The following is a 13219-nucleotide window of genomic DNA, read 5'->3' on the forward strand; positions in this document are numbered from 1 at the left end:
TTAAGATTTTTTGATTTATTATTTTAATGCTAAATAATTGAAGAAAACAAAATTGTGTAACATTGATTGATTTCTTTTACACTTAATAATGAAAGTTTGTTTTTAAAGTTTCAGCAAACTTAAGTAAATTTGCTAAAGTAAAACACCTGAGTTTGAAACAACAACAACAATACAATAAGAAAGAAAAAGTAATAAATGTTATTTTGTTGTTTTTTTTTCTTTTTGCTACTAAACCCATAGTGCTAAAAGCATAGTTTAAAATGTCAGTATTTTATGGATAAATAACAACAATGACAACAACAAAATCTACTGCATTTTTTAACAAACCCCAAAAAATATCAAAAATACAAAATAAAACAACAACTGCTGTTGTTGCAATAACAACAACAACATCATAAAAAAGTTGTATTTTGAGAAAATCCCTGTGCAGACAATGTGCAAAATATTTTGGGTATTGCAACAATGAAAAAAAAAACAACTCAAATCGAACAACTAACAAAAAAAAATGTCATGAACTTTTATCTATTATTTTTTCGCTTATGGTTTAGAGGGGTTTTTTTCTTTCAGATTTTTTTCTATAAACTTTTAATAAAACCAACAAATATTTTGTAAATGAAATAATGTTGATTTTTCTTGTAAATCTTTTATTCCTTTTTTGTTTTCCTTGATATGTGTTAATATATAATCATATCAGCAATTATCATTTTATATATATACATATGCATATGTATATAAATATTTACTTTAATGCTTCTTTTTTTTTTTGTTTAAATTAATCTTCAGTTGCTGGTAACAGGTTGCATATGTTTTGTTTGCTGCAGAAGCCGCAAAAACCACATTTAAAATTTTAATTTAAAATTTTCAAAGAAATATTTTTATAATGAAGACCATACAAGAGTACAGCAAGACCCTTAGTTTATGGACTAAAACACATACATACATATTTACATACAGGCATAACTCTAAATATATGCATTCTACTGTTTTAAGCCGTAAAAAGGTCATATTCGTATACAATTAATGTGCGTTTGTTGGTGTTGTTGCTATTGTAGTTAAAATTAAAAGTAAAGTTTGTTTTACCACTAACTTGGTTAACAAAAAGAATAATGACAATATAATGGCTTAAATGATACAAACAAACACACTCTTAGTCAACTCTTAGTTTTACGAAAAAAAAGACGCTACACATGCAGCTTTATAATTTGTTAAAGTCTTTTTATTTTTTTGCTTTTGTTGCAACAACAAGGTGTTGTTTGTCTGCACAAACTTAAGCAATATTGTTATAAAAATAACAACAATATTAATGTCATAACTTAAGTGGGTTTATTTGCAAATAAAAATAGGGGTCTTTGTAAAATAACCCAAGTTTAAACAACTCTGACTGTATGGTTCCCGAGTGAATACGCTGCACTTAATTTCCATGACTCGAGCTCTCAAATCTTTCGATTTGGTCGGTCTTTATAGACGGTTTCTCAATTGATATTGGCTTAAAGAGAACTTTGATTTAATATTTTACAAATAATCTTGAAACGAGCATCTTTTTATGAATATAAAAGACGTTTTAAATGACTTCTGGTTGGAGTCAAACTCTCGACGCCTTGACCAATGATTCATTCGGAACACATGAATACAAGAGTTTATAAAAATGGAACTCGATCTTGTGCTACAATAATTTCTGTTCTTTTTTCGACATAAATAGAATTAATCAAAATTTCTTATAAGATTATAGAATTTATAAGAAATTTAGACTTAGTTAAGTGAACAAAATATCGATATAAGTTGATCTTTGTTTAAATAAAAAATTTTCGAAAATTGTCTAAAACTTTTCAAAAATTTTCTTAAAGTAGCGTAGTTACTAAGTTTAAACCTACAAACATTTCAATAAATTTTTACATTAAATTAGCAAACAATTTAATAGATTTTTTTAAATTATAATAAGTATACATTCCCTGTAAGTCCCTTAGAAATCCAGTGATTTGTCTACGAAAAACCCCTAATTACAATACTTTGGCTTAACTTCTTTGTCTATATGCCACAACTGTATGAGTATTTCTTTATTTGTTGTGCTGTTTTGTAATGTTGCATAAATAAAAAAAAACAACAACAAAAATATAATTGTATATGTATGTGTGTGAGTTAAACTTACCCGCAAGCAACGTAAATGTCAAAGTTATCCAAAAATGTGTTAACGGCAGATGCATCTTGTGGCATTAAATGTTGCAAGCTGCTAGCAACAAATAAAAATTGAAATAAAACAAAACAAAGACGTTAACAAAGCCAGACGTTGTTGATGTTCAAGTCGATGTTGTTGATGATGATGACGATGACGGTGAGTGGAGTGTCCTTTTAAAAGGAAACAAGGGAACAGGCAGCAGTCACAGGGCAGGCTTGATAAATGCGTTGAAAACAAGTTTATACTTTGAGTTTGCACAAGTTTTTAAAACTTTTTAAAGGTCTTTTATTTTAAATACTTTTCACAATTTTACACATTTTGTTAAGGGTTTTGTTTTTCGTTTTGAAAAAAAGCAACAAATTTGTTATATTTTAAACATTAAAACTTACACTAAGTGGCAGTTAGTTTTAAACATTTCAACAATATTTAGTTTAAACTACAGTTATTGTAATTATTATTTCCACAAAATAATTACGTATGAATATTTCGTTCAAAAAATTACTAATATCAAGGAAACGCCAACACACAAATCTAATTCAAATTACGTTAAATAATTATTAATTTTGTTTCTGTTTGTATTTGTTCGATTTTAAATATTCATTCACAAAAAAATATCCACAAACACACACACACACTTTAAATAAATTTGAATTTCATTCATTAATTCAATGATTATGTTTTGTATTGATATCGATCGTTATTTGTTAAATATTTAAATTTGTATATAATATTTTATATTTATTATTATTGTGTTCTAGCAAAACAGTATTAACACCAACACAACTCACGCCACAAGTATCTAATAATGATTGCGCTTGATTGTGTGTATAATTTATTAACTTTGTGTTTTTTTTTAAAAAAATTTGATTTCTTAACTTTGTTTTGAAGTTGTTTAGTCACTTTTAAAAGCGTTTTGACGTTTGTTTATAACAGCCCACGTTAAACACATATAATTTAGCGGTAAATTTAAAATATATTCACTATTTTAATGTTATTTAATTCTTTCTTTTAAAATATAAAAATTTATGTTTTTTTTTGATGAATTTATAAATAAACACACTTGTTCGTTAGATTTATGAAAAGATTTCAGATTAATAAGCGTTAATTTTAAATGATAAGAACTTTATTGTCCCTTCTCTATTTAACTTTAAATAAATTTGTTTTCTTTCGCTTTTTTTAATATTATGTTTATTTATGCGTTACACTTGTTTGAAGCAACAGTGCCATTCCGTAGTTAAAACTCAACTGAGTTACCGCAACGGGAATTGAAGTTTGTCAAGCGGAGTTCAAAATCTACAAAACTCTAAATATCACACATTAATATAAACAAACACACACAAGCAAACCGACCGACCGACAGACGGACGCACAGTCAAGTCTGAAACTCTGCAGGAGGAATTGTTGTATCTGTGTGAATGAATGTTCGTTGTGTGAGTGTGTTTTAGTTGTTTAAACAATTCTTGTTTGTTTATTTCATTTAATTTCTTAGAACAGCAAACAAACCGTCCGTTTATTGTGTGTTAAACGTTCGAGGAGTTTTTAACGTTTGATGCTTTAAATTTCCACATCTCCAATGAAACGACAATGTTTGTGGGTTTTTCTCGTCTTGGGTTTCTCGTCGCACAATTTCTACACACAATCAAACAAACAATGTATATCTCAAAACAAGTTTAATGTCAGGTCTTTTACAACTTCTTGCTTTGCTGACATCCAACACATGTGCTCAACACTAATTTTGTATCTTGTAGATACAAAAATACTTATGTACAGCCCAACCTTAACATCTAGCTTAAAGGTTCGCTTACAACTCATACTTATACAAATGCAACAAAAAATATCCAATAAGATTTTTCTGGGCAACAAATTCAGCTAAAGAGTTTAAAGGTTCACTTGAAGCGCAAACATTTTCAAATTATTACATATTTTCTCTTACAATTTTCGAAATTCCAACTTCGAAAATTTTATTCTCTTAAAATTTAAACTGAACTTTCAATTAGCTAAATGAAACTATTTTAACGTTAAATAAATTTATTTAAAAGAAATTATAATAAATAAATTTATTATTTAATTTTTTAAAAGGTTCATTAATACATTTAAAAAATCGGAGAGATATAACAAATAGTAATTTATTTCTCTTTATATGTAGGTGCTGTTCATAAAGATGTTGCATACAACTGCTAATTTTCGTTCGTAATATTTGATTGTTTGATTTAAAATCGTTCGAACATGTTTTAATAAAACAACTTGGAAACATTTAAAACATAACTTTGTTCACCTGCTACTTGAAATTCATATGCGAATAATGCAACACCATTTATTATTTATTTTTAGTAGCAGGTATAGAGTTCTTTATATTCCTTAAACTGCAAAGCTTCTCTCTGCTCTGAAATTTTAAATCTATATTTTAGAAAATGGCATAGTTTTTTGACTTTTTAATATATCTTCACAATCATCGAACCTGTTTTAAAGAGTCAGTTTAAGAAGGAATCGTAAGCATATACATATGCATATTTTGCATATTTTTTATAAATATTTTGCTTAAAATTGCATATGTATTTTGCATGTTTCCATCATTTTTATAGCATATTTTGCATATTTTTTAATTTTTCTAAAACAAATTGTTTTCTCTGTACTTTACTTTTTCCAACAAATTTGGTACAGTAGTTTTCCGATTTAACGACCATTCAATTCTACGAACATCGCATTTAACGAACAAGCTAATTTTTCCTATTGACTACCTTAAATAACGAACAAAACTTGCTTTTTGTACTCTGCTTAACGAACTAATAAAAATATTATTATTTAAGTAAATGAAGATAAAATGACATTTATCAAAAATAACATATAACCTAAGTTGTAGCAAGCGGTGCTTTTATACCCAAAACTGTAACACATTCTGGGTTCTTATTAAATTTTAGTTCGATATAGCTATGTCCGTGCGTCCTTCAGATAATGACTTTAAAGCTCAATACTCGCTTAACAATACGAGTACGCCGAGTACTAACCGATATCTCTATCAAATTTTATGGGAATCGGCCCATAATTGACCTTACCCTCCATATCATTACTCGCTTAAAAATACGAGTATAGCGATGAACTTCGAGAAATAACTTTAAAGCTCATGACAGAATTAAAAATACAGCGATTAAATTCGATACAAATATGGTTTGAAGGTGGGTATATAAGATTCGGAATTCTGTGTTTTGTGCTATTTTTATAAAAAAAGAATTAATTTTTATAAATACATTTAAAAAATATTTTATGTACCTATTTTTAATTATTTTCCTACCAAAAACCCACGTTTTACTTAGTACTGCATATAACGAACTTTTCAATTTTACGAACAGGCCTGACAACATATGGGTTCGTTAAATCGGAAAACTACTGTATTTACATATTTAGATATTTTTAATAAATATCAACAAATTTTGATTTAACAACAAAATACTAGGTTCTATAAAATAAAATTTTACATAGTTTTATTTAATTTTTAAAATCATAATAAAACAATAATAAGGTAGAATCAGTAGAAAAATACGTTTTCAATTTTATATGTCTTGAATTGTCACAAAAAAGGAATTAAAAAAATTAAAAGAAATATCAAAAAAAATTATTGAAAATTTTTTTGTGAATAAAATAAAATTTAATATTTTGATTAAAAAAATATTGTAAAACCAATTAAAATCAAGAACAGGATGCAAAAGTGTATAATGCTGTTTACGAGTGCAGTTCAAGAATAATTTCATGGTATTTTTTGAGCTTTTTCATTTGAAGATTTTGAAGTTTTTCTCTTTTTAGTTCTTTTTTGCTTGACATAACAAGGGCAGAAAATTGACAACTCTCCCTAATGATTCTATCTTTTAATGGTTGTATCATGTTTTAAAACCACAATAGTGCGGAAGGTGAGTTTATGCTGCTAATTATAACGTCCAATATATTCGTCCTTAAAGAATCGGTTCAGTATCAATTTGTGAGTCTGTCCATCTGTTACATCTTACATCTTTCTCACGCCCATAATTCGCTTAAACATTACCAAACGATAAAATTCGGAAGAAAAAAAAATTATACAAAAATACATTCGTTCTCCAAATTTAATTAGAATTGCTGTCAAGCTTTCCACTTTCAGAAATTAAAGTTGTTTCTTAGTCTTTTTATTTGTCATTCTCGAGGTCGTGGTTTCGTTAAATTCGCATTACAATACATAAAGCAGTCCTTAAAAAATTATATGTACAATGTATGAGGGCTAGGGGAATAATGGACCGATTTAATCCATTTTCAAACAACTTTGTTCTTGGGTAAAATGAGAAATATCAGCTTATTTGTATCTAAATTAAATTATCTTGAAAATTTTGACTTATAGTTTGATTACAAGTCGGATGGACAAAGCTAAACCACTATAGTGCTGTAAAATATAATAAACATTCCTCTCTTTCGATAGGAAGTAAGATCTGAAAGGGTTTGTAACTGAAAAAATAACATTTTTATAATTTATTTAAAAAAATAGTGTTTTCGACGCTTTTTCCTGGCAAATTGATTATTTGTTGTGAAAACAGTTGATAATGAATATATAAACATTTTTAAATGTCTATAAAATAGCTGTTAATGCATAAAAGTGAGCATTTCAAAGGCCTATATTTCACATAATTAAAGGCTCTTTATTATTGTATAGCCACAATTTCAGAATTTGGGGAAGGAATGTTACGTCTAATTAAAAAATCGTCCAAGGGTGAAATGTAGCTACAGCCAACCAGAAATATTGATATATCATATGTAACGATCGAACTTAAAATGACGACGTAATATATAAAAAACAAAAAGGGCGGTATTTCTAGGCGTGGCAAAAATAATTTTTATATTTTTAGAAATGTTATTAACATATCTTTAATTTTAGGGGGTGACTGACACATCTTTTTTTTTGTCCATAGAGACCGACCCACTCTAATGTGCATATATTTGTTTTCAAAAACTTAAGATCTGAATAGCTATTATCTGAATAGCTATTAACATGTACTTTCACAAATAAATATTTTTTGGTGCATATTTTTCACATTTTTACGAACTAGAAACAAGAGAATTTAAAATATTTTTTAAGAAAACGAAATTTCTCCAAATTTTAGGAATAAAATTCTATCTAAACTCTCCTAGAGAACTTCAGATAGATTAGGCCAAGACGAAGTGCAATCCAAAAAACGCCTATCCTCTCATACCTGTTATGCATTAATTTATTTTTGAAATCTTCATGGGAAAAACCCTTGTATAAACCGAAGTTCATAAACTAAGTTTTCTAAACATAGTTCTTTAAAATTGTACATTCGTGATTTATGTTATATCTAGAATAACATCGCTCCTGATAAATTTGGATCTTACTTCAAAGACGGCATGCTATACATTCGTTTGAGTTCGCCAGTCCAACATTCCTCATAAACTCATTTTAAGGAGGCTTCTCGTCATGCTCTAGTTAGATTCATAAGGTCTTACAGAAAATCAGTTTCACCTGGTCAAGAGGAGGTGTATAATACTTTAATCCGAAAAAACACGGACCTGTTCTGAGTTCATCAACTTAAAATTCTTCCTTAAAAATATGTACATAGTCTGGAATAACATTGCTCCGGATATAATTGGATCTTACTAAAACGACGGCATTCGTCTGAATCCGCTTGTCTTGTGCTGTGTGTTGACTACATATCATCACAACACCCTCAAAAGCTCATTTTGAGGAGTCTTCTCGTCGTACTCTCGTTAGAATCTTCCATAAAATCTTTGTGGTTCTGCCCATTTCATTATTCCAAATGACTACATTGGATATTTCGACCAAAACTTTAAGTTGACCCTAGATGCGTAGAATGGTTTATCGTTCGTCAAGTTAACTGCATCTACGCTTTAAAGGAAGTAAAATCGTTCGTTTGTTTCCAATTATACTCGAGTGACAATTCACCCAGAGCTTTTGATAACGTAATGCTTATAGCGCTCTTTTACAAAATCATTTTCACAAACTATTTCTATACCTTTACCGACTTACAGGGACACCCTTGTGCAAATAACGCACAGTGGTATAGGAAAAAAAAAAGAGGGAAATAATTCGGTAACTTCTAAACGGTTAATCCGATTTTAATGAAATTTGGTATGCACAAAAAGGAGGTGTTGTCGAGTTTAGGTTTTGAATTTGGACCTTATAGGCCAACCAGGGGCCCGGCGGGGGGTCCTCAAATTAGGACACCTCGGCTATGTTAAATTTTTAAAACGATCCTATTTCTTCATTTGAGTTCCGATTTAAAAAAAATTCGTATATAGAATCTCCTCATCGAGCACTATAAAAAATGTCGTCATAGCAGTAAATTATCTCTTATAGTTTAGGAGATATTCGCATTTGAAAATTAAAATTTTAAAATTTTTACCGTTCTTACTTTAGTTTTTTGATAATAGCGGGTCCAAATATTCCCGATTTTCGCCATTTCTTTTTTTATTCGCTTAACAACAAGTCTATATATCAAGCAGTGAAAGAATTATGTAAAAATCATGACTGAGTCCAAAGTTATAGGCATTTTAATTTAACAAATTAAAAAAAGGCGATTTTTTGCCATTTTTTGGGAAAAAAGTATCTTTTTCTTTTTAAGTTATCTAAAAAGTTTCTAAGAGGATGTATATAGAATTTATACTTTTTGAAAAGCTGACTTTACATAAAATACGATAAATGAAACAAAACCTAAAAATTTTTGATACCGAGGGGACCAGGTCCATCCAAAAAACCCTATTTTTTATAGAAAATTCAATTTTGAGCAAAAATTCTCAAATCGCATAGTCGATATCAAATTATAGTGACCTGTTTTATATGACCCAATATGTTCTTAATCATTTTGTAACGGGTTTCGATAACCCCGCCCCTGGTATGGATATAATAGGCAAAAAACCAAAAAATCCCATTTTTGGGATTTTTTAAAACTTTTTTGGGAATTCCGGGATTTATAATAAGAAAATTATTTAATTTTGGATTTTGAGTAAAAAAATCTATCTAACTGTAAAATTTCATCAAAAAATATTCATAAATAAAATTTTTATTGCAATTTGAAAAATTTGTATCTTCGCAAAAACTGAATAAAAAACATTTTTTAATTTTTTTTAAAAAAGTATTCCGCGAATTTTTTAATTTTCAAAAATTATATACAGTTTTGAAAAATAGACAAAATTACCTTTCCATTGATATATAACATGCCTACCTAATGTTTTTTAAGTGACAAATTAATTAGGGAAAACTCAACATCTTTTAGAGAATTTACCTAGTACTATTATTTTCATCCATACATTTGTTAGGCATGTTTTACTACCTAAATTTTTATGAATTTTTACAGCCACTTTTTACGATTAATCTTTTATTCTTTATCCCTAAAAAAAATTAACAAGTATTTATTTTATATAAAAATAGTCTTTATTTATTTTTTTTTTATAAATTAATATAATTTTGTAAAATAATCCGTATCACAGTAGTCCATATCTAAAAGATAAAGTAAATCTTTAAATTCATGAATATTTTCAAATGCTAACGTTTTGTAGCAAATCCAACGTTTCCTTATAGTAGATAAAACAGGATCAGAAGATAGAATCAGATTATTAAAAATATCTTCATTTTGAGACTGCCTAGAACACTTCCTTGAGCTAAACTGATGAATATGCTTAAAGTCTCTATTCCTCGATTCTTGGGGTTCTTCTGTAAGCTCTCCTAAAGGCAGAATATTATGTTCTATGATGACCTTTCCATGACATAATATCTTGTGAACTGTAGGTGTCATTTCTTTCCAGGGATATAATTCCAAAAGTAATTTAGAAACTTTTGTAGAATACTCTCCAAATTTTGTTGCGTTCACTTTATGCTTGCTATTTATCGCCATTAGAATAATATTGACCTTTTGCAGTAAATCCATACTAATTCCGGTTATTTCGGAAGTAGTTTCAAAATGTTTAAAAAAAACGTCTAGCGGTATTACCATCGTTTGTGCTTCCATATCCTGTGAGTGGTTTATCAATATTTAATCCCATCCGCATTTTAAATTCCTCTTGAATTCTTCGTTTCTCACTGGCTCTCATTTCCATTAACTCCTTATTGTTATTTGCACTTTTGTTTGCATTTTCCGGTATGCTTCTGTACTTTAAATCATATGCTAAATTTAGAAAATGTTCCAGAAATCGTATGCGAGCATGTAGGGGGGATATTCCAAATTGTAATGTTTCCTCATTTATTGATCTTTGCTTGGAAATATTCGAAAATTCTGATTTTTTATCACCACATATGTAGCAGTACCAAGTAGATGATGTTCCTGTAATGGCATTTCCAACTTTCCCATCAATCATTGTAAGTTTTAAATCATAGGACATGTTAAACGAATAATTTTCTATTTCGATTGTTATAGGTTCCAAGTTTTTAATTTCTGCTTCAATACGATTTATCAAATCTTGCGTTGTTGTTTTGGATTCCTTTATATACTCAAAGCTTATTGGCCTACAAAAAGCTTTGGATCCTGGAGTCGAATTCTTCCAAATATCATCGAAACTGGTTGATGGAGAATCGCTGTCAGCATACTTTCGAATTCTTAATGAAACTAGCGATGCCATAAATACACTTTTATACTCGGAAGATGATTCACTTGTGTTGATTTGTTTATATTCCGAGAGTGCTGATAATCCATCACATCCCCACTTACAAATGAGTTGAAGATCACAAGAATTTATTTTTTTTAGTTGGTCTGAAGAAAAGTCAGAAGCAATCCTTAAAGCAGTATTTTCGAGTAGAGCGCCGAGTCCAATAACAGCCTTCCGATCAGTTATTTCAATAGGAGGTGGTATAATGCTTTTCTTCTTTTCATTTATTTTGTCATATGATGGTAAAACATCCACTCCTTTTTCAGATAGCGCCTTTCTTAACGTTATGTAGTTATCACGACTTAATCCCAGCTGCAACATAAGCGCAATAGCTTCTTCCTCAGTGAACGTTGTATCAGTCGTCTTGGTGATGCGGTTGGAAGAATATTTGCAATTTTTATGGCATCCAAAGGCTGTTTTTCTTTTCTTAACATTGCTTTAAAAGTGTCCGAAACTTCTTCGTTAGATAAGGTTTCTAGTGAAGTTGATAACCTTTTCCTCTTAGATTTTGAGCTCAAATCCTCATACTGCTTACAGGGAGCACCAACAGTTGATACGCAAATAGCAACTTCTACACATTCATCCAGCCAATCAGAAAATTTCGATCGAAATTTAGCAATGGAATACCGAACACTCTTCAGTTTTATATCAACTGATTTTATAAAATTTTCAATTTTACATATATCAGTTTTATCCACTTTATTTTTATGTGCAGTTTCAATATATTTCAATAAGAAGTTCACTTTATCTTGAAAAGGAGCTGAAGAGTGTTCAAATAAAATGGAGCACAAATCATTTTTTTTAGTACGATCGCCATGGTTAGAAAATTACAAATAATTACAAACAGATATAAACCTGTCTTATATATTAATTACAGGTACTTAAATTAAATTATTTTTTAAAGGGTTATGATATTCTACCTAATATGTCTAACGTATCCTTATGTAATGAATTTTTCCTCAATAGGTCACTTTAATAAGCTACCTATTAAAGTGACCTATAGGGGTAAAAATCATTACAGTTTAAAAAATAATACCTGAAAATTTTTTAATATATGTAACAAATTTAAGAGTTAACGTTATGGATGAAAATAATAGTGCTAGGTAAATTTTCTAAAAGATGTTGAGTTTTCCCTAATTAATTTGTCACTTAAAAAACATTAGGTAGGCATGTTATATATCAATGGAAAGGTAATTTTGTCTATTTTTCAAAACTGTATATAATTTTTGAAAATTAAAAAATTCGCGGAATACTTTTTTTTTAAAAAATTAAAAAATGTTTTTTATTCAGTTTTTGCGAAGATACAAATTTTTCAAATTGCAATAAAAATTTTATTTATGAATATTTTTTGATGAAATTTTACAGTTAGGTAGATTTTTTTACTCAAAATCTAAAATTAAATAAAAAGTTCGAATTTTCTTATTAGAAATCCCGGAATTCCCAAAAAAGTTTTAAAAATCCCAAAAATGGGATTTTTTGGTTTTTTGCCTATTATATCCATACCAGGGGCGGGGTTATCGAAACCCGTTACAAAATGATTAAGAACATATTGGGTCATATAAAACAGGTCACTATAATTTGATATCGACTATGCGATTTGAGAATTTTTGCTCAAAATTGAATTTTCTATAAAAAAAAGGGTTTTTGGATGGACCTGGTCCCCTCGGTATCAAAAATTTTTAGGTTTTGTTTCATTTATCGTATTTTATGTAAAGTCAGCTTTTCAAAAAGTATAAATTCTATATACATCCTCTTAGAAACTTTTTAGATAACTTAAAAAGAAAAAGATACTTTTTTCCCAAAAAAAATGGCAAAAAATCGCCTTTTTTTAATTTTTTAAATTAAAATGCCTATAACTTTGGACTCAGTCATGATTTTTACATAATTCTTTCACTGCTTGATATATAAACTTGTTGTTAAGCGAATAAAAAAAGAAATGGCGAAAATCGGGAATATTTGGACCCGCTATTATCAAAAAACTAAAGTAAGAACGGTAAAAATTTTAAAATTTTAATTTTCAAATGCGAATATCTCCTAAACTATAAGAGATAATTTACTGCTATGACAACATTTTTTATAGTGCTCGATGAGGAGATTCTATATACGAAATTTTTTTTAAATCGGAACTCAAATGAAGAAATAGGATCGTTTTAAAAATTTAACATAGCCGAGGTGTCCTAATTTGAAGACCCCCCGCCGGGCCCCTGGTTGGCCTATAAGGTCCAAATTCAAAACCTAAACTCGACAACACCTCCTTTTTGTGCATACCAAATTTCATTAAAATCGGATTAAACGTTTAGAAGTTACCGAATTATTTCCCTCTATTTTTTTTCCTATACCACTGTGTAACGTACAAGCAGAGATAAACACATTTTGTGTAATGAAAATTAAATAAAAAAAGTTATTGACAAAAGC

The 13219-nt window shown here is 28.8% G+C and overlaps 1 protein-coding gene across 3 annotated transcripts in view; it reads right to left on the reverse strand.

Annotated features, from left to right (window-relative positions):
- The window catches only part of LOC111681511 (nephrin), a 41894-nt gene extending 38161 nt beyond the window's left edge, over positions 1–3733 (reverse strand). For all 3 annotated transcript variants that reach the window (XM_046953385.1, XM_046953384.1, XM_023443310.2), the window contains exon 1: positions 2147–3733. In XM_046953385.1, coding sequence (XP_046809341.1) covers positions 2147–2201 — 55 coding nt within the window. In that variant the 5' untranslated portion in view covers positions 2202–3733. The remainder of the gene's footprint in view (positions 1–2146) is intronic.
- Positions 3734–13219: the final 9486 nt, after the last annotated feature.

The sequence above is a fragment of the Lucilia cuprina genome, chromosome 6 (assembly GCF_022045245.1).
Source record: "Lucilia cuprina isolate Lc7/37 chromosome 6, ASM2204524v1, whole genome shotgun sequence".
NCBI classification, from domain to species: domain Eukaryota; kingdom Metazoa; phylum Arthropoda; class Insecta; order Diptera; family Calliphoridae; genus Lucilia; species Lucilia cuprina.